Source organism: Copidosoma floridanum, unplaced genomic scaffold (assembly GCF_036245765.1).
Source record: "Copidosoma floridanum isolate Cflo_tuat_1 unplaced genomic scaffold, Cflo_Japanese_pri ptg000001l, whole genome shotgun sequence".
In the NCBI taxonomy this organism is placed as follows: Eukaryota; Metazoa; Arthropoda; class Insecta; order Hymenoptera; family Encyrtidae; genus Copidosoma; species Copidosoma floridanum.
Window position 1 is genome coordinate 6426519 of NW_028321878.1, and position 21934 is coordinate 6448452.

The window sequence follows — 21934 nt, forward strand, 5'->3', positions numbered from 1 at the left end:
TTGCCAAAAAGTGCATCCATCGAGATGAACACTTTTAATCGTCCAGTCCGTAAATGTTGCCAGCTCGACACCGGGACGCGAGTGGACGGTCTGCTGCGGTCTGAGGCACCACTACGAGCTCATCTACCCGGACGGCTCGAGCCGTAGTCTCCGGCACCTCGAGGCCAGCGTCAAGCCCCACCTGGTCGCCGCGCTCGACCTCTGCGAGGACGAGGAGCCCGAACTCCTGCTCTGCTACAACAGTAAGTCCACCCCGCCCCCCCCCCACCGTCATCCCGAGCCACGTGATATATATTAATCGTCCACTGGTGGATAATGTAACCGCTCTACTTTGCCCCAGACACCTGCCACTTTCAAAAGTTGTCGGACGATTGCGCGGCGCCCACGGAGTTCGACTTCAACTGGAACTCGGTGCCGGTAGCCGTGGCTTGCGCCTTCCCCTACGTGATCGCCTTCACGTCGGACACGATGGAAATACGGCTCATCATAAACGGCAACCTCGTCCACACGATCGTCATGCCCAACGTCAAGCTCATCTCGTCCAAGCACGACATATTCTTCGCCTCGACGGCCCCCGAGTTCTTTGCCCTTAAACTCGACAAAGACGACAGGAGCCACAGTCCACCCTCGTCGCAGACCACCTCGCAAGGTATGTACCTATTTATAAAAAAAATTAAAAAAAATAAAAATAGTTGGAGTATAGTAAGTATGAAAAATGGTTCGGTAAACAGGTGAGGCGGCGCGGCCGATGCGGATCTATCGCATCCCCTTGCAGACGCTGGCGCGCTCTAGCGTGTCAAACTGCAGTCAGCGGCGTTGCCCGAGCCCGGCCGGGCCGGAGATCAGCTCGGCCCCGCCAATCGAGAGCTCGGGATCGGCAGGTTCGGGTAATTTTTTGAGCGCCGAGCCCCAGCACCGGATGCTCAGCCGGTCGTGCAGTAGCAGCCCAACGCCAAGCCTCGGCGCCTCCATATCGAGCTCATCGAGCAAGTGAATTCCCTCCCCATCTGTACATCCCAATTCTTTCGATTCCTCACTTTCGTCTCCAACACTATACGTATTACAAATATTGGCGTGCGATAAGCGACGGGTCGTGATAACAATAATTATTACCTGCGTTGATTACAAGGTGTCCTCTAATGTGAAGGTTTTTACGGGGAAAGGAGAGGGCGAGTGTCTTATTTTTCCGGGCTGTTTGATCAACCTAACGAAAAGCAATGATGACGGGCTGGTCCTGGATTTTCGATACGGTACTTGTACGCCGGTTACTATTATATTATATACACACGTGGGTACTTTTACGAGGGCTTGGTGGAGAGAAAAATCGGGGGTGGGACAAGGTGAGGATGACCCGCTTCGGAAAGAGGTACTCTCAAAGTTTATTATTATTATTTTTTTTTCCTGAAATACAAGCTGCAGAGATGATGATTTTTGATTTTCGCAATGTGTCGCACAGTTATATTCTTGAATTTCGAACAATACGAGGCCGGTGATATTTTTCATAAGCTGACGCGGGCCTGTATTTTTTTTTTTTTTTTATAACTTTGTGATTGTCTCTTTCTAAAAAGAGGCGCAATTAAAAATATGTACATTCCACTTATGGGAGTGAAAAGGTATACGCGTATACATAAACATTATTTGTAGTTGCATTAAATATGCCGTGCGAGTCGGGACAGTCATGTGATGATGTGGCTTTGGCGCGTGATAATAATTACATGCTGTATAATCGATGAAAACAAAAGCAAACATATTTTTCTCGACAAAATCTAATAATATATATATATATATATATAGCTCTATATTCTGAATATGGATGACAACTGTAACTTTTTCTATGTTTTCAATATGAAACTGTTCTCTTGACGTATAACATTGTTTTTTTCTTCATTATTATTATTATAACAAAGTAATTTGAATCAAGTCGAACCACGAAATTATTTTCACATAGTTTGATACGAAGGTTAACTAATAATATGGAGTGGCATTTAAAGTAAATGGGAATTTTCTTGTTTTCATGATTGAGTAATTCATCAATACCTGTTGTATATCATTGTACATAAAAACTGACTTATTTGAGAAAAAAAAAAAAAAAAAAAAAAATTATTCTTCACTATCTCTTAAGCTCAAGTTTTCAAAGACTTGAATGTTTCATTCTGCCGCTCTAGCAAAGTTCTTTCATTAACGGATCCATCGTTCGTTTGTTTAAGTATGCGATACCAATAACGTCTGCGATCTTTGAGGTTGCGAGTGCCAAAAACAATAATAATTACACCTTCACCTTACAGAACAACATTGCAAACAAGTAGACCGTGTAACTTAGAAGTATATCCAACAGTATACCGTATTCCAAAAATTAGTATATCTATTTGATTGCACAATAATATCGTTTTGTTTGTGTGGTTTAACTTTTATTTGAACTTTAGTACGTTTCTTTAATTACATTTTATGTACTGTAGTGCATAATTGATATTTTAATCATCCAGTATAAAGTAATTTTTACGCCCCAAGTATTAAATATACTTAAGGTATCCAAAGTTTCATTATTGTATTCGTAGAAGTGTAAGATATAAATTATTGTAAAGATATATGATAGAGTTAATTAAGACGTAAGACATAAGATTAATTGGGCGAGTTGGTACGTTGGTAGTCATAACGTCATTCCTGTATCAATTCAATTGAAGGTTACCTTTATCATCACAAACGTATGCAAAAATTATTTTTAAGACTTATTGCATAAACATACAAACAAGAGTCGATCTACAAAAACTGCACTGTCCGCAGTATTTTAATAATAATTATTTTAGGAATGATGGTGAGCATAAAACTGCGCCGATCTTGATGGAGGAAATAAAAAAGAGATAATTTATTCGAGTTTCAATAATGAAAAAGAGATATATTAAAAAAAAAAAAAGAAAAAAAAAGATAAGAGATTCAGCGAAGCTTTGATATATATTATAGAGTTTGCTGTTCTAAAAAATTCGTTGAATCGTCATATTTTCATGGTGTCAAATATTTTTCCAAAGAATGGCTTGTTCCGGGTAATGTTCCAAAATACTTGTGGATTAAAAAAAAAAAAAAAATTTTGAAATGGTGGGTGTGGTGGAAATATAAATAAAAGAAACACAATCTGATTTTCATGTGCGTTATTATTTTTTTTTTCCCCTCCTTTTCCTTAATCGATGGTCAACATTTCGCTTATACCAACAACAATTTGTAAAATTAATTAACAATTACTTATCGATACTTTACTTATATTTGTGTGTTGAAAAAAAAAAAAAAAAAAAAAGAATGATTTACAAGGCTAAAAACCGTACAATTTTCTATAACTTTCTTTTTCAAGTATAACAACGCTTGTTACTTTGAAAAAAGAAGCTCGAGATCATCAAGTGTTTTGAAAAATTTATGAGACGGTGCACAGCGATTTTCGGTTATTGGACTTTCGTTTCGAGCCGTAAAGCCGGAATGGAAGTAGTGACGAGGTCTTTGCCGGCATGCTGTGGTACTTGTGATTGCATTTGTTCATACCTGTGCGCAACACAAACATACATGTATTTTTAAAACTTTTTCTAACGAATAAATTTGAATTTAGGTATTATTTTTTTAAAATTTAGCGTAATCTCATCACCATGCAGTTAATATTGAGTAATTTTTTTTTCTTTCCGTTATTTTACAATCAAAAGATTTGCCAAACATTGAAAAAAAAAATGAAATAAAATAAATAGTACAAGTGTTATTGAGAAATCATTAAATTATACTTACTTAAAGGCTCGTAATTCTAAAAGCACTGGGTTGCCAAACGCCATTTGCGAGGTAAACAGTAGTAGGTATTTGTGTTATTATTTCAGTGGTTGTTTTATACTTGAAAATTTCAATTCCAATAAACATAGGTGTTACAAAAAAAAAAAAAAAAATTGACAAAGGGACAAATAAAAAAGCAGCCAGCAAAGATCGGTATGGCAAACGAGTGCACTCGAAAAAATTCCACAGGTATAGCGTCAAAAAGTATAGGAAAAAAAAATTTGCTTTACCAAACCAAGAAAATAAAAGGTTGCGTTTAATAAAAAGTATTAATAAGGTAACAGCCTGCACTGCAATTGAAAAAAAAAAAACGGAGTATTATTGGATTACATGTGAAAGGAAAAACATTACACACACGAGTTTGTTTTCATTGTACTGATCAATAAACTTTATTAAAAGAATAACAAGTAATTGGTTCTTTGTTTCTTTTTTTTCTTTTTTTTTCCATTTCGTCATAACAGTTCACTTTGAAGAAAAACCATTCCGTTTTACAAAAAATATATACGTGTATATTTCTGAGAAAAAAAACAAAAAAAAAAAACAAAAAAAAAAAAAAAGATACTAAATCAATAATAACGTATACGGTTAAAAAAGAGTTGGACATCGGTGCATGGTGCGTGCACGTAGGTAAATATGTATCTTTTACAACAACACACTCGTTCGGAATGCTTCTCGGTCATAAAGGAGTTGCTCCCGCACCTATAACGACATTAGTACTCAAAAATCGGGATTGGCTGTCTCCACCTGCACTAAAAGCCCGCGCTGTCGAATGGATTATGCACTAGCCTTTACTTTTTTGTATTTTACTGCGGTATCGTTCACAAATTTTCATTCATCGTCAACCTACGTGTATTATATTCTACGTAAATTCGCTACAGTCTAATAAATTGCAGCCGATAGTGTCTAAAACATGTTTCGATAAGTTAAATTCCCAACATGTGCAGTTGAAATATCATGTTCACGTATTTATAACTTGACTACAGATGTACTTTTTTCTTTTTTTTTTCGTAATTCTTTAAAATTAATTAGTTTTACTTGATGCGTAAGTAAAGCCATTAAGACACTTTTTTTTGTTAAGTGTATGTAGACGTGCGTAAGCGAGTTGCATTTATTCGTTTTATTAGGAATGCATGTAGTTATTCACAGCTAAAAGTAATGATTAAAACCCTCGGAGCCATTGCTCTATATGCGATGTATGTATACGTAGAGTGTAAGAGTACAACCGAAAACAATCAAAAGAAACTCGAAAATTGAGTTATCGGGTTACCCAGATTTTTTGTGGTTTTCCACAAACGATGAATATAACACACTTCGTTCATACAGCACAATTAAGAACTGATGTCCAATTAAAAGTTAACGAGATCTCCAACAAATTTCGGATTGTTTGTAAATTAACCAGAGTTTAGTCCACCGTTAACTGAGGAACCACGTACATTGCTTTAAATCGATATTCGATTGAAATAACGGAAATAGGAATCTACGTTCTACAAGGCGCTGTAAGTACGAGTCTTTCAAGTGCATGTACAGGTTTTGAAGATACGAGTGATTTTTTTTAACTATAGTACCAGTGCCATTCTCCCACCATTGTAAAAAGTACCGCATGACATTCCGTGAAATGGCAAATGATGTATGTACGTTCTGCTACGTTGAATCCCCAATTGGTGAGATGTGTCTCGTGATACCTTACAGAAACATTATACTCCGTATTGGTGTCAAATTCACAATTTACGGATACAAGTTTCTAATCTATCGGAAGAGTAATTGCATGCAAACGCGAAGTTCGACATTTGTCTTTGAGGTTCTTGGCCCAGTTGCGCACTAAAAAGAAAAAACGATGGACGAAACCGTACTGACGCAAACAACAGTATGTTAATTTTATTTCACATGTACAAAGTCTCTCACTTAATCACTGACTGGTAGAAAATTCCACAAACGAAAACGATAGTTGAAAAGACCCAAAAACTGTTCGTACAACCAGCCACGACACTTTTGAAAAAATCGGTATCAAATACCAGGTACTATAGTAACTCTCAGCCATTAACAAAGATAATGTATACCAGACCAAGTATTACAAAAGGAGCTGTACAAAAAACATCGAGTGTTTCAGTGCTTCATAAGCGAATGAACAGAGCACTAGAGCTTGAATAACGACTTACCGCAATATATATGTGTACACATAGGTGTGTCAAGTGCTCTGATAACGACGATCTTTGTCCCAACGCAGCCGAACGTGTGGGCGTTTTTGTCGTCTTAATATGCCGAAAAACAGACTGGCAATTTACCAATGAAATGTTTTTCGATGTTTATATTGAACGAACGATGGAGGAAGCGATACCGCCTTACTTGAGTGAAGTTGTTTGTAATTTTTTTGTCCATTTATTTATTTATAAATATTTAAAGGCGAAAAATGTTTACCAACAATTTAATTCTTAATAATGTGTATAAATAAAAAAAATGATCAACTTTATTGTTAATTCCAGTCCACAGCGTGGGTCCTTGCTCCTCCACTCTGATCCGCTTTGCAGTCATCTGCGGAAATCTCCTCAACTGTAAAAAGTTTTCTTGCATACAGACAATGATATTTTGTGTTTGATTTTTTTTTTTTTTTTTTTTTTTTCAAGATGACGTGACTATGATGAAAACATAAGGCGAACAAAAAATATCGATGGTGTGGTGAAACAGATGCATCAGCGAATTATGAGTGACAATAGAAATGATGGTTCGGTGTACACTCGAGTACGAAACATCCGAGAGGCCAATTAATCTTTGACCGATATAAAACTGAATTGGACCAAGTGTCGAAACGCTATGAAAAATAATGATATTATGATGAATGGAAATACGAGCTAATGAAGTATATTTTTGTTAGTTGGAGTTATAACATAAACATTTCGATGAATTTACCCTCTTCTTGGGGAGAGTATGGAAAAGAAAAAAGCTCGAATTAAGAAACATGTGTGATTCGAGAGTGAGATTTCATTGTACAAATGATCGGGAAACGCTTGTATTATTGAGATTTTCATCTGCACCATGATATTAATTAAATATCGCACCTTCGGATGAAGCTTGTCTCTGAGAAAAATTATTGACTGTCATCTAGTAAACTTTAATAATTTTTTTCCTGTAAAGTTTTGAAGGTAAATTATATAAAAATAACTATCGCATTGAGCAGACTCTAAGAAATTTCAACCACCACAACGTATGTCTACTATTCTAAACAATTGTATCCGTTGAAAAAAAATTTATGAACGTTACCACATCAGTTATTATATTGTATGTATTAGCCACCATTACGTGAAGTAAAAAAACAAACCAACAGATCTATATAAACATAAGATACAAGTGACGTAAGAAAACAAAATACGTACAAAAATATATCTCATCTCGTAAAAATGTAAAATGTAAATGACTCTTGAGCGTACTGTATAATATAGCTTCATAATCCATTTTCGGGCCATCAAAGTAAAATGTATAATAGTCATAAAATCAACAAAACAAAAAAGCACGATGATTGATAAACAATTAGTAACAATATAACAGCAATAATAATAATAATAATAATAATAATTAAGTAATCAACATGATCCCTATCGACGAGATGTCTTTTAGTTAACAGCTATACATATATTATATCATAATAATAGTAATAATAATGATGTGCTTCTCATACGTAGATAAAATAATGCAATAGCATTTGTATGATACATGAACAGGCTTTTTGATTAAAAATATGCGGTGCTCGTCGGCCCTCTACAGCGCTTCGTTCCGTTTGTTGATTAGTATACATTGTATTAATATGCACCGCGCAAATGTACACACACACGCGCACACACGCACACACACAAATAGCATTTGTTGTTAAATTGTCCCCCCCGAAACGTATACATGTTATTTTATGCATGAGAGATTAGGGCGTAGAGAGAGAAGATATAGAGAGAAAGGAGGAAAAAAAAGGCTCGGACTATGGCACAGTGACGATCGCTAAGAGCAGCACGAGGAGGAAGACAAGCAGCAGGCAAAACTGGGCCGTTACGTGATTAGTAATGTAACACATGTACTTGGCGGTTAGTAGTCTATACATGTCGCGCGAGGCGTTATTGCACACCATACTAACGGCGCTGTTGCGCTCGCAAGCGGATGATGACCTGATCTCACCTTCCCAATGATGCCGATGGCGTTGCTGGTGGCTACTACAAACGACCCCACTACCACCGGCGCCCTCGTTCAAGCTGGTCCGTCTCCGTTCCAGCGTTCCAGCCGTCGGCTCGATGCTCGCCAAAAACCGAGTGTTGTCCTCCGTCCCTTTGTTCGCCACCTCAAGCTCGTCCTTGGCCACGTCATCTCGCCTCCTCGAACAGGAACTGTCACCGTCACCCGCCACCCCCTTCAAAACCTCCAGCAGAGCCGCGATCTCGCTCTCGACGACTTTCCCCGACTCGCCAACGCTGCTGCTGCCCTTTGTTTCCCCCTCAACCCCATCTCCGATCAGCTCCTCGGACTTGTTCGGAGTGGCCCCTTCCTCGGGACAACCGCTCCCAGCCACCTTGTCGCCCTGCTCGTCCGCGGTCGTGGACTCCCCGTCGATGCCCTTGGTCAGCTGGACGAGGTTCTCGAGGTCCTGGCAGAGTTTCTCGTACACGGACATTCCTTGCTCGGTGACGGGCTGGGCCAGCTCGTTGTGGCTCGTCCCCGGCAGGGAGCTGCAGCTCGACGAGAGGTAGCTACTGCCTCGATCGCTCCCCACCTTGTACACCCTGCGGATCATTGAAAAAGACAAGATAATAATAATCACAATGCACGGTAACCAGAACAACTCACGGGTCGGCGGGGAGTGGGCGGAGCGAGCTCTGTGGCTGGATCCTCTCGTCCGAGGACTCGTCGTACGACTTGGCGCTGACCTCCGAAGAATCGTCCTTGCCGCGATGTGGCTCTTGGTTGGGATTGTTGGTAGTTCTCCTGGTCGCGTGGTCGTCCGTTGGCTCGTTTGTACCATCCCGACGTCGCCAAGGGTTGGCAGCGGTGGGCAGGAGCTCGGGATCGCTGGTTCGCCTGGGCTCGCCGGGTGGGTTGATGATGCCGTAGATGTTGGCCGAGAGCGACCTGGTGGTGCGCTTGGGCTGCCAGGAGGGCGGACTCGGGGGGAAGCCGAGGGACGGGCTGGACTGGCGGCTGGGCTGTTGCGACGATTGCAGGGCGTCCTTGCGGAGGCTGCGGAAGGCGAGGTCGTCGGTGACGAGGTCAGGCTCGCAGCTTGGTACGTACGGGGAGCGGGAGCGCGGTGAAGACGGCTTCGTGTGCAGGTAATCGGACTCGGCGGCAGTCGTTATCGGGCCCAGGGGTATGCCGAACGGCGGCTGCGGTTCGGCGACCTGACCACATGGGCGTTCGTTTTTTAGGTATGAATGTCGGATTTCAGAGAGAGGAGAGAAGGGAAAAAGATACCTTGAGGGTGCTGTTGGCGTATTGCATGCTGCGAAAGACCACGTCGTCGAGGGTGACGTCCGGCTCCTTTCTGCGGTTGGGGGGTCTCCTGGCAGGATCGATCGGGTAGTATTCGTCCCGGTGGGAGGGTATTGGCGACGTCATTAGGTAACTGATGCTCGACAGGGACGATTGGCCGTCCACGGACGAGGGTCGCTCCTTCGGGTGCATCCTCCTGTAGGCCATGTCGTCCTTCAATCGGTCCGGCTCGCCCTGGTCGCAAAAAAACAATTTTACGTTTTATCCTTTGACAAAAGTTCTCCACCGCTAATGGTGTGCTTTTCATAACGATCCCTCCCTACGGTCTAGATTGTATAGAGCCACAGTGACTCACTCGCGATTATTATGGTTATGGGCTTCGGATCCTATTATCCTAATCTCTATCGCGTATGTAGAACTTTTTAATCACCTCTGATGATTAATATTACAATTAAATATCCGAACGGACAATGGAATCAGTTTTTTTGTTTTCCATTTCATTAAAAACGAATGGTACCTTGTTTATTCGCGAGCAAAAGTTTGTCTTGGATCGTTATTGTCCCGCGCACATATACGTATTTATACATGCATAAGTGTCTAATGGCATTGTCATTGGTGTGTAACGACAAGGTGATCAGTGATTTTCGAAAGCAACGTATCATCATAATTATCGCTGTAGTTTATGGACATTCATGAATAAGCACTTTCCCCATAACTTACATCATCGATATCGACACCTTGTTTCAATTTGTGCACTGATAATACACTCGTTACCAATTTAATATAGCTTGTAATTGCTACGTACTTGCACTTTAAAAGCAATATTCGTACGCAACCACAGCGCTTTGTGGCTAAATAATGGAAAAAAAAAAGAAGGAAACTTACCATGACCGATTCTGCCCAGGTCCGACGCCTCGAGGCCAAGTCCCGCGCGAGATCTTCGGGACTGGCAGCCGTGATGCCCCGGTAGTGGAACTCCTCCATGCTCCGTTTCTCCGCGCGCTCGAGCAGCTCCTCGTCCCCGAGCTGCAAGCTGTTGTAAATCGCCTCGAGCTCGTTCAGGGCCTCCTCGAGGTTCTTCGGGCTGCGCTGCTTCTCCGGCTCGTAATAACTGCTCTCGCCATCGTTTCTCCCCTCCTCGCCTGGGCAATCCCGACTCGCGCTCTGTGACAAGGAAAAAAAAAGTTCAACCCTTCGTCAAACAAAACACCATACCGATCTCGAGCCGTCACTCACTCCGATGCTCGATTCCCGAAGGGTATCCCTGGGCGAGTGGCTACTCTCGATGATGGTCCTAACTTCCGAGTTGGGGCTCTGGGCCACCGGCCTCGGGCTGCACCGATCGTAGTCCTTGGGCGCGGTCCCCAACACCCGCTGGTGGCACTTGATGTACCTGTCTATCGACTCAGGCTTCTCGAAGATCTTGGACCTGTGGTCCCTCGAGGGTGGCTTCGGCGGCACTTGGGGCACGTCAGTTTGCACTCCCGCGTGCACTGTCGCGCGATCTCCAATACCCACGGCTTGGGGCCTCGTGTGATTGCGACGCTCCTGGTAAGCGCAGTGGTTTCGGGGACCAGGGTAGGTCCTCTGCTGGGCCTCCATGTGGCGGTCGAACTCGGAAAAGTACTGCAGGGTCTGCTGGACTAGAGGATTCACGCCGATGTCGGACGCACGCGCGTAACAGTAGTTTTCGTTCATCACCTCCCTGTTGTTGTTGTCGTTGCCGTTCGCGTGTATGCCTTTTCCAAATGATGGATAATTAATTTAACTGGACATTTAACAAACACGTCGCAAAGACACTGTACATTTTTTCTTGGATTTATATATTACTATGTATGTATTTGCCACTCAAGCATACACCCGCAACGCAAAGTCGGACGGTAAAACGCTTGTTCGACGAAACAGAGCAAACTGTCTCGAGTGTCAATAAGCTCGAATAGATACCCTCTCGAAGTGAATGATACACATATATGTAAGTACCGCTACGTTATACGTGGCGAAAAGTGAAATTTCGTCCCCATTGGTCAGTTTTACGTATACTGCTCACCTTTAAAAAGTCAAAAGATAACGAGGCGTGTCTCGTACACGCAACTCGAAAATAGAGTCACGATGACCTACAAGTACTAGGTATATACGATTTATGTCGCACCGCCGCGGGCACATACAAAATATGGTTGGCCACGTTATGCCCCACGGCCGCGTAACTGTGATCCGATCCGTTTGTGCCTGCACCTATATACTTTTCAAGGACACGTGTTTTCCAAAGGTCAAACATCAACACGCTGACTTTTCTTGCGGTGACAAATACCTATATGTTTCCATTTTGTCAGTGTAGCTCTCAAAAAACACGTACGCCGAAGAAATGACGCGTTTTTATCAATAAAGGAAGAAAAGAATAAAGAAGCACAGGCTCACCCCTGAGGTAGTCCTTGGGGTTCCCGGTGCGAGGGGCTCGCTCGATCGGCTGGAACTCGGTGCTCCTCGCGCCGACCACCTCGAGCTTGTTCCCGGTGCCATTGGCCGCGTTGGTCCCGTTGCAGATGCGCTTGAGGTACCTCTCGGTCCTCGAGGCCCTGGACCTTCTCTTCCCGTTCACCGGTTCGCCGTTCCACCCGCCGTTCCTACTCAACCTCTGTTGCTGATGGATACCGTACGACTCCTCGTTGCTGCTCAAGCCCTCGGTGCTGCTGCTGCCGGTGCCGATCACGCGGAGCCGGTCGCGCTTCGCCTCGGCCCTGGCCTTGACGTTACCGGCCCTCCTCGGCTGCCTACTCCTCGCGCCCTCCAACGAGCCGTCGCTGCAACTCCGCGAGTGATGCTGTCTGACCACGTCCAGGTGCTGGTGATGGCTCGTCGCCGACGTCATCGTCAATGGCACGGCGTTGGCGTTAACCAGATCCTCCGCTCGACCGCAGACGCACGCCGGAGTGCAATCGATGCCGTTGTCGTTAACTCGGCCTGCATAACCGGCAGCCGTCCGCCGATTTCCCTTGGCCGATTTGCCTGCGATGGAGCACAACATCCGTTACAAGTACCGCGCGTAACTTTAGGGAGACACGTACACGTGCGTCGTCGTGGGGTATTATTAGAATATGTACACACGCGTGCATGTATGGGTTGAGGGGGGGATCGTTTGCGTCTGGATTTATGGAGAATCCGCGATCTCCGAATAATAGAGGAGCCAGAGGGGCACGGAAATAGCCCACCGGTGTGTATATATAAATCAATCCGGAGAAGAGCGCGACGCGTGTGCGTGTCATCGTTATAAAGATTCCGACCCGTTCTGACCTTTTGGTTGTCTCCTGGGCCTGTTGGTCGGGTCCTCTAGGGACGAGGTCGAGGAGGAAGATTGGGCGTCGAGGTACGAGGCGAATCGCCGCAGTATACCATCGAAGGACCACTTTTTGTGCCTTCGCTTGTCCAGCGGGGCAGGCGATGGGCCGGTACACGTTGCCAATGCTCGGCGAGTCGGGGGTAGGAGAGTGTCCCCCGCGCGGGTGGGATCGGACGGCTTGTTGCCCGAGCCCCTCCCGTTACTGCTCCTCCACTTGTCCATCCGAGCGAGCCGGCCCTCCGGTTTTCAGCAGGCAACCACTAATGCGCCCAACATCTGTAACGATTTACGATACGTCATTTACGCATGAGTGGCTGTGAGATTTTTCATACGTCTCTACAACGACCCACCCTCACGTTGTTGGATGAAGTACCATGACACGGGAGATTTTGAAGGAAAAATAAGTTCAAGTACGAAAATATCAGAATCGGGGTGACATCGAGCCTGTGGTATTAAGTACACCCACACCCCTTCCTTGGCTTCTTTACATCATATCTACTCGTTTCAACGTGCGCTATTACATCGCTTCGGATACAATGTACATATAGGTACATGACTCTTGAATTCTCGGGTTTCATCTCTCTTCCTCTGTCTGTGTGTGTGTATATACCTACACATGTATAAATGGCCTTGTGTCGCGCGTCTCGATAGCCGCGAGTCGATTGTACGGCTTTCGCCGGGCGCGCGAAATCGGCAGTGTAACTCGCACTTGGCGCCACGAGGATAAGTAGGACCTACGCTCACGTAACGTATACGCGCTCTTAACACCTTGCACGTTTAGCTACAAAAGAGTGAAAGTAGGTATATATGTATACATGTGCTCGTATCATTTGCAGCGGGCGAGGTGTCGCTGTATATCTTTAATAAAATTGTAAAAAGCGCCGGGGGAGGGAGAGAGATCGTGTGTGAATATATGTTGGTTAAATTCGCGAGAGTGGGTGAACCGGTTGCAATTAAATCGCGAGTCGTTCCCTGATGAAATTTTCTCGGTGCGTGTAAGTTAAAAACGCGGTTGCGTTGATTTTTTGTTTTTTTTTCCATTCCAAGAGCGACGACGAGCGGAAAAATCGGTACGTAGGAGCGTTGTCTTCTTTTCTTTGTCGTTTACCTGATGTACCCCCGAATAGTTACCGATCTCTGGAACAATAAACCATCGCCCATGCGCTCCCGACAACCGTTTGTACAAGTAGTCCGAAACCGATTTCCATTTCAATACCTCAAGTTTATCGATCGCTCGCCTCGTTCAATACACACACGTACATGTACTTTGAAACGAGTCTCCCCTGTTTGTTTTTTTTTTTTTTTTTTTTTTTATAGCCTACTCTCGCGTGAGCTTGAAATCAGAGAACCGAAGTTCGCCTTGATCCGTTACACGTATAGCTATGCTACGGTATACACGCAAACGTATACGACAACAACGACCCGAAGAATATGTCACGTATAGCTTGGCTTCTTTTATTACCACTCTTTTTAAAGGTAGCTCGATTTCGATTTACACACGTACGTATGGTTTACTCTCAAAGTAAAAAAAAAAAAAATGTCATATTACACAGGAGCAGTAGAAAAAAGGAAAAAAAAAAAAAGACCAAATCGCGCACGTATTTATACATAGCACATAGCAAGGTGGAGCTTTCAATGGAGCTTTCTTCAATCAATGGACAAATATATTCTAGTATATAAATATGTACGATTGTGGTTGTTGTCACGAGCGATCGACAAAACACGAAAGCTGCAACATCGACATTATACTTAAATATATATGTATATGCTGTGAAAATATGATTATAATGACATATGTATAAGGGTGAAAAATATCACCTTTATTCCGCGGCCGGTCACGTTACATATGTATACACACTAGTATCTCATTCTCTTTCTCTGTCTCTCGTGCTCCTCTACAATCATTATAACGATCGGTTAGTCTATACATACCTATTCGTTAAACATGTATGTATACACACCTATGTACTGTGAAAATACGTCGCGCCTCCACTACTTCTCAAACGCTTTACGACGATATATACTCTACGATCTAGTACGGCGACTTGATTTTTTTTTTTTTTTTTTTTTTTTTTTAATTACAGCTAGAGCGGCTATACTAATCATCGATTGATTGAAAACGTGACGTGTAACTGCACATGGGAGGAAAGGAGTACCTATACATATAGATTATACGATACGAGACGAGTATCGAACGTACCTATAATATTTGCTCCGGAGATCGCACGTATAATGTGTATCCATACACACATATATATACCGATATAAAATACACTCAATAACCCGTGCACGCTGATCTGGATCAAACGCGTATAGATGTGCTATATATTTTTCTCCCCATCCGGTACACATATGCAATGCAAAGTCGCGCAATACGGGACGCGTAAAGAGACAAAAAAAAAAAAAAAAATACGCAAGTAGAGCACAAGATCGTACAAGCGTGCATCATCACTTGTTATTTTTGTACTGGACACCTTTTTTTCATACGTGCTCCGGAATCGAATAATATATATATACGTGTATGCAATATCACTGATGAGCTTGCGCTACCACCCAAGTACAGTACATATATAATGTAATATTGCGTGCACACGTGTTTTATACCTCGAGATATCGTGCCATCCGTGTATAATATATTGTCATTGATCGCGTTAAGCTATATATTGTTACTTTTAATAAAACGTCAAAGTTAAGTGCGCCACTATGACGTCCGAAGGTACAAGCATCGTAAGAACGCACTGCAGCCCTTTTTGGTAAATCAGGGGGGTAAAAGAAAAAAAAAAAAAGTTCGGTGCCACCGCTCCGAAACAAGATTTTCGGAGCTAACCGTCGCGGCTCCCCTCCAACCCGAGCGAATACTATATACGACGTAAACAATGCATCGCACACTCGCGTAACTCTCAGAATGAGTATATAAGTATAAGTATTATAAGTGGAGGAATGAAAAAAAAAAAAAACGCGGAAACTCGTCTAGCGAAGGCTGCGGCCTTCAACTTCCTTTTTTTTTCCATCCAGTGTATTTAACGCTCATGTACGTACGTACCTACATGAATATAAATTATAAAAAAAAAAAAACAATGAGCTTACCTGCCGCACGAGCAGCAATAAAGGACACGGCGGGGCATTGTCATATTATATATTTACACTCGAGTATTGCGCAAATATAAATACGCACGCACACACACACACACACCCAAGTGACACGGTTGTCCCCCGCGAGTTTCGGAGTGAAAAAAAAAAAAAAAAAAAACGCGCGCGTGTAAACGAATACACCCGCGATGGTGTGCGATTACGCGAAACGAGCGTAAGTAAGTACCTACTACGGAGGCACTGGTGATATGCAGGCTAAGGTTGCATGTGATGTGCAAGTCTGAGGTCGAGGACGGCTGGCGATAATGACTGAATGTCGTTGCAGGCCTGCACCACCCGACCGATGGGAGTCCCGCAGCTACGGGGAAGTGCACCCATTGCCGAGACCGTTCCGATCACTACTACCTTATGACACGGAGCCAACTTGGGACGTTAAAGAGGAGAGAATGTAACAGACATACAGCTGCTCCAAGATGGATGCCACCACGTCTTCGGCGCGCATGCACGCGGCCACAGACCCGGAAATATATATATATACCTACCAGTGTACGAGACACACACAAGCACGTTTGCTCGCTACTACCAGTGTACCAGCCATACCACCGAGAACCGGGTAGATCCATGTGTAAAGCGAAATAAGCACGACTGTATACGTGTGTACACCTACGCTCGGCTCACTGGGGCGTTATAGCAATGGATTTTTTATAGTTTCTTTTTTTTTTTTGTTTTTTTTTTTCACCGAAAAAGTAATAGTTTAACGTATTTTTCATAAAATATTCGAGGAAAATTGAAAGGGGCCGACCTGGTGTATGGAGTATTACATCAATGGATGATATTTAAATGAAATGAGCGAAAAATCGATATCCGCGCCATAATATATTCGTACACTGGTATACGTTTGAAACACGTAGGAATTCAGTGTTTTAGATAACACGTACTGTTGAAAAAAACAGTGTACATGAGGACAGTATAATGGACTACAGGGTGACGGAGATAATAGCATCCGATGATGGCCAAAGAGTTCCATGAGCGATCGGTTGGGCTTTGCTCCCTCCCCTTTGGGCTGCCTTTAGAATAAATAATCCAATTACCCCCTACTGTCACTTATATGTGTGTATGAGCTGGACTTGCGTTTTATCATGGTACTTGTGTATATTTGTACTCATCGATCGGGGAGGAAAACTTACGTTTTAGAGAACAGTTCGATCGGACCGAAGACGCATTGTCGCAGTTTATTTTTAAAACTGCGCGTTTTGTTGTTCGAGACCGGCGTGACTGATACGACCAATGACGTCTGTAATTATAATTATATACTTGCACCGATATTCAACTATACCGATTTGGTTAATATTGGAAACACATTTGTCATCAGGCACTCCTTTTTTTGTATACCTATACTCTACTATCTCCAACTCTCAATTGGTAAGCGTCATTCTTTACTATATGTACGTGTATAACAGTAGCCGCGCAGGGGGAGAGGCAGAGGGTGATCTTTTTCATATAAGCATATGTATAAGGTAGCCCTAGTTGTCGTTAATGATAAATTGTTCAAAGACTGAACCCGTGAATAATAAATAATAGTTCACAAGGGGGTGGATTTTTGTTTCTCTGCATAAAAGGATATTCAACCATTTCGTCATGTCCTATTGAAATTAGTCTCGCTAATGCACTTGGCTATGACAGAAGATACGTACCTAATCAGAGTCGTTTAAAAGACCGCCAAGCGAGAGAGCAAAAAAAAAATGAAAAAAAAAAAAGAGCGACCGTACGGCTGTTAACAAAGGAAACAACAAATTGTGCCACGACGGAACCCGAGCGCTCGATCAATAAAACCGATTAACCGCAAGGAGTAACGAACTCTCGATTTCGCCAGATACGGAACGCCAATAACGCGCTTCGAGTCGAAAAAAAACGAACCTGCCATGGAATGTGAAAAAAAAAGAAAAAAAAAGAATATCGTAGGTAACAATGTCTCTCAAGGTGACAGTGAATTTTTTTTGTACGTATGAAAATACTTGCGTTTCGTCCGGTATATACTATACTCATAGGGGTGATCCGCGCAATTCACACCAATTAACATAATACATCTAATACAACTAATATGTATATATTATACAAAAGACATGGATTTTAGCTCATACCAGCATCAATTCTGGCGTGTACACGTACATGTATCCCATGTGTATATATACAGGACGAAAATAAAAAAGAAAAGCCTCGCGGCAGCCTGACTCTCGGCGTATGTGCGCAAACACCATCGCACTACATCAGGGAGTCGTTCAGTCGTCCTCGTTTTCTCTCCGCTCAAAAATGACTCACACACACACGCAGGCAAACGTGAGCGCGTGCCCTTCGCGATTCGCTTTTGGTTTCGCGGGGCCAAGAAGAAATTTATCCCCCTCGGGCGCCAGCGGGCCTCTTTTTCACGAGCTGCTTATCAACTGCTGCGCAAACTTGTGTGTGTGTGTCTTTTTTTCTTTCTCCAATAGGTGTTGGCAAAGAAAAAAAGAAAAGATTCCATTGACATTTTTCAAAGACGACGGAATCGTCTAGTGGTTATTTCAGTTTGCGCGCGTGCACGTACGATTCTTGGCCTTTTTTTTCTTTTTTTTCAATGAATCGGTAAATTTTCCAGCAGTGACCTCACGCACGAGAGGCTCCTCGTCGTCGATCAATCGCTCCAGCTGTCCGAGTTAATAAAGGAGGCTTCGCCGAAGCAGAGTCGTCGCTTGTTCGGTTAGCTCCAACTTTTCTTTTTTTTTTTTTTTCACTCACAGAGGCAACGAATAGATGCTTGGTTGATCGTCCTAGGGGAATGAAAGAAAAAAAAAAAGATCGCCTCTCAATTGAGAAAGACACACCACGACTCAACACACGCACAAGCTTTATTTTTTTGTTAATTTTATTTTTCACATCGTCCCTCCCACCTTGGCGCCAAACCCTCACTTCGCGTCGCGTTTTTCGCCAACCCTATCTTTGCTCTTTTTCTTTTCTCCAAAGCGCACAAGGGTTTTTGTCTATTTATATATACATGCATACGCGTCTTATGTTATCCTCTTCACCGCGTGGTCATGAAATTTCGGTCGTGTCACTGCGTTTCCTTTCTCTTGCACTTTCACACTCAACCGATCACCTCCGTGTACCAAACACCATTTGCGTGTACCATGCACACGCGTACCTATTTATAGTATTTTATGTCAATAACTGCGTGTGTCATTAACAAATAATCCTCGCAATGCGATGTGCAAGAGGCTGATCGTGACTACAGAGAAGACAAAAACACCTTTTTTTTCATAAGCTAATGTAAATTTGCGTGCACTGCAGAGGACGGTCTTATCATTACATATACTTTAATGTTCTCGTACAGCTCGCTGGGACGAGGCAAAGAGGAAACGGCCAATATATAACAGCTAACGGCACGTCGCGAGGATTGTAATTTTACAACTTGTGAACAAAAAATGCGAACAATTACAAAGTCTACAAGTATATACAATTTTAATAACGGAGCAACGTTACGTATATGTTATGTGGTTCATGCGTAGGGCCATCCACGCGCAACCAACATAATTATATACGCAGGAGAGTAACGTAACATCGTCTAGTTACGCAAGTTTAAACATCATCACTGTGATTCACATGTACATTAATCTATCTTTTTGCCTCGTGAGACAATGTGTAACATTTTTCAGCGACGATCAAAATAAGCCAAGTTGGTAGAATTGTCGGCAACGTTGCAGAAAAACGAATGATTTGACTCACCGAGAGAGCCGTAATTGATTTTTCGAGAAAAACACCGGAATCCGATGTACATACATTTCTTTTGGCATTGTACATCCGTTCGCGATTAATCGCCCCTCCTCCTGGTGCCTAATAAAATGTACCTACATCACCCTCCCCCCCCAAAAAAAAAAAACATGCGAAGGGAGACGTGGCAATTTATTGGCGCTGAACAACGCAGCGTATGTATATAATATACGGAGAGTTCGGGGGCGTCAAAATAATGGTTTTGTTTAGCGTCCGCGTGCATTGCGTTTTATTTCGGAGCTTGACCCTGCCAGCCACTGCCTCGGCTCGCCTCCTCCCCTTCAGCGACGCCAACACATGTATTCGCAAGATTTCGCGACGGTCCTCGTCTCTCCGACTACTGTTCTTCGCGGGGAAGGATTGTCAGTTGAGAAATAAAAGAGGGCCAAGGGAGGGGAGACCGAAGGTCATCGTTTACCGAGAGAAGAGATGGGGGGAAGGGGGAAAAGTATGTTTGAACGAAGGGGCGTTTTCGCGCGCCTTTGTTTGACACTCGACGAGAGACAGAGAGACAAAACGTTTTCCTTCTTCTTATTTACTTTGCGATGTCTGAAACGCTGACTTTATTATTATCATTTTTCTCTATTTTTAATGATGACAAAACGCAGACGCGTTACTGTTTTTCGTTCAAATTTCAGTCCTTGCACCGTGGATGGGTGATTCATCGGGCGCTCGAGATTTGGTCCCTGATAAATAATCTTCCGGACGCAAGAAGAGTAGCGTAAATCATTCGTTGCAGCGACGCCGATGTACACTACAATTCAAGGTGATTAATGTAGGAAACGTGCGTATATGTGTTAGTTCTCGACAGTGATTGAGAAGTAATTGTGGTGTATTTTTATTTAAAACTCGAGCGTCGATCCGCTAAGACGAAGCTCCGACGGATTTATAGCGCCCCGTACGCAAGAGGCCTTGTCACCCACGCACGTATACACTCAACGCGCGCTATTTAATTTTAGGTGTACACACTTTATTCCCGGAGATTTTAGTTTTGGGGAGGTGGGGAAATAGCTCGAAAAATCAACGCGAGCCGTCAATCAATCGCTTTCACGCGCCCATCAGAAGATAGTCACCGCCGGGTCGAGTGAACAAAAGCGGGAAAGTCGGGGTGACGCGGGTGCCACGGAACAGTACAACCCGTGCATGATTACCTGTAATAAAAGAGGCTTACGCAAAACTTTGTACGTGTAACAATGGCTCTCGTGTCGCGAAAGCCAATTTTTTTTTTATTACCGCTCCATCCGCGAGTTTTTCCCCTTCCCTATTGTGCGGGTAACTTTATACGTATGCAATAGTGTTATATACTCACGCGCCATCGCCGGTAAACGATCCCAGGCTATGGTCGTCGTCCTCGGCCGGCTGTGATGCGCCTTCATTCTTCCTCCGCGAGTACGAATTTTCTCATCGATGGGAAAGTACGCGCCTTCCGTACAGGGAGAAATTCGACTGTGCTGTACATGCGGAAAAGCCAACTCTGCAGTGTCTCGAATGTGCTTGCGTTGTCGGCAAAGTGATTGTCACGGACACGCGAATGAATCACCGATCACGCCGATCGATCGAAAAATCGAAATCGGTAACAATTAGCTCGCCAAGTGAATTAAGAAAACCCGCACTCGCGTCGGAGAGCGCATATGGCTTTTGTCCTTTTGACTGCACGAAGGGAAAAGAAGACGTAGAAGAAAAAGAAAAAAGCACACGCGCTAAAAATAATCGTCAAGCATAGAGTTGAGAATCGACTAATCCGACGAAGCGTCACGTTTACAGCTTATTTTCGTCAGCCGCGCTACAGGGCCGTCGAGTATTCAACTTCTCCCTCGAGACACGCTTATGTATTTCTATATGCATTATCGACTAACCGAAATCGCTAAAAACTCAAAAAGATCGGTAGGAGAGAGAGAGCGGGTAAAACGTAACGCGAGGCGGGAGTTTATGCTACATCGATTAAAATCCACCGGCACTTTGGCGACCATTGAATTGCACGCGACAAAACGAGAGAACAGCAGCCTGCACGCGCGCACTGCAGCACGGAAGCACAAAGAGAGACAAGAGGAGATAAGTATCGGTAAGTGTTGGTATATATGATGGCTTACAAAATCGGCTTCCTTGAGAGACAACCGTCTCTTCTTCTCGGTGTACCTCGAATTTAAAAAAAGCGCATAAAAGTGCGCGCCGAGTATGGCCTCTCGTTGTACACAGCACCGAGAACAAAAAAGCTCTCTCGCAAGCTCGGGGGAAAATTAGCGTTGCCGGTCTAAGTGCGCGAAAAACATCTTATCGCGGCGGAGACAACGGAGGTCCTTGACGGCGCGCCCCCGTGTCCCCCCTGTATGCTACAAGTTAATGCGTACGTCCGGCCTTGTGGTGCTTTTGACGAGCCGAGCGCTCCGCAAAGACTGACGTCGCTCTCTATCTGTGGCCGCGGCCGTCGCGAGAGTATGCCATAGTCAC

At 43.6% G+C, this 21934-nt stretch overlaps 2 protein-coding genes across 9 annotated transcripts in view; one reads left to right on the plus strand and one right to left on the minus strand.

Annotated features, from left to right (window-relative positions):
• Positions 1-2085, plus strand: part of LOC106644366 (GTPase-activating Rap/Ran-GAP domain-like protein 3) — a 29015-nt gene extending 26930 nt beyond the window's left edge. For both annotated transcript variants that reach the window (XM_089594105.1, XM_089594108.1), the window contains exons 16-18: positions 64-242; positions 341-649; positions 732-2085. In XM_089594105.1, coding sequence (XP_089450231.1) covers positions 64-242; positions 341-649; positions 732-994 — 751 coding nt within the window. In that variant the 3' untranslated portion in view covers positions 995-2085. The remainder of the gene's footprint in view (positions 1-63; positions 243-340; positions 650-731) is intronic.
• A 1047-nt stretch (positions 2086-3132) lies between these two features.
• LOC106644406 (uncharacterized) lies at positions 3133-21860 on the minus strand. Of its 7 annotated transcripts, none has more exons than XM_014359894.2 (9): positions 15680-16131; positions 12547-12868; positions 11674-12261; positions 10495-10997; positions 10144-10422; positions 9241-9492; positions 8617-9167; positions 7954-8552; positions 3133-3525 (listed from the first exon to the last, which is right to left on the minus strand). In XM_014359894.2, exons 2-9 carry the CDS (start codon positions 12812-12814, stop codon positions 3401-3403), a joined length of 3165 nt encoding a protein of 1054 aa, XP_014215380.2. In that variant the 5' UTR covers positions 12815-12868; positions 15680-16131; the 3' UTR covers positions 3133-3400. The 7 variants fall into 7 exon arrangements, with proteins under 7 accessions (XP_014215380.2, XP_014215381.2, XP_014215375.2 ...); XM_014359895.2 differs by lacking the exon at positions 3133-3525 and adding an exon at positions 4342-4497; XM_014359889.2 differs by lacking the exons at positions 3133-3525; positions 15680-16131 and adding exons at positions 20796-20937; positions 21577-21860 and having other exon boundaries at positions 7672-8552.
• Between the last annotated feature and the right edge of the window lie 74 nt (positions 21861-21934).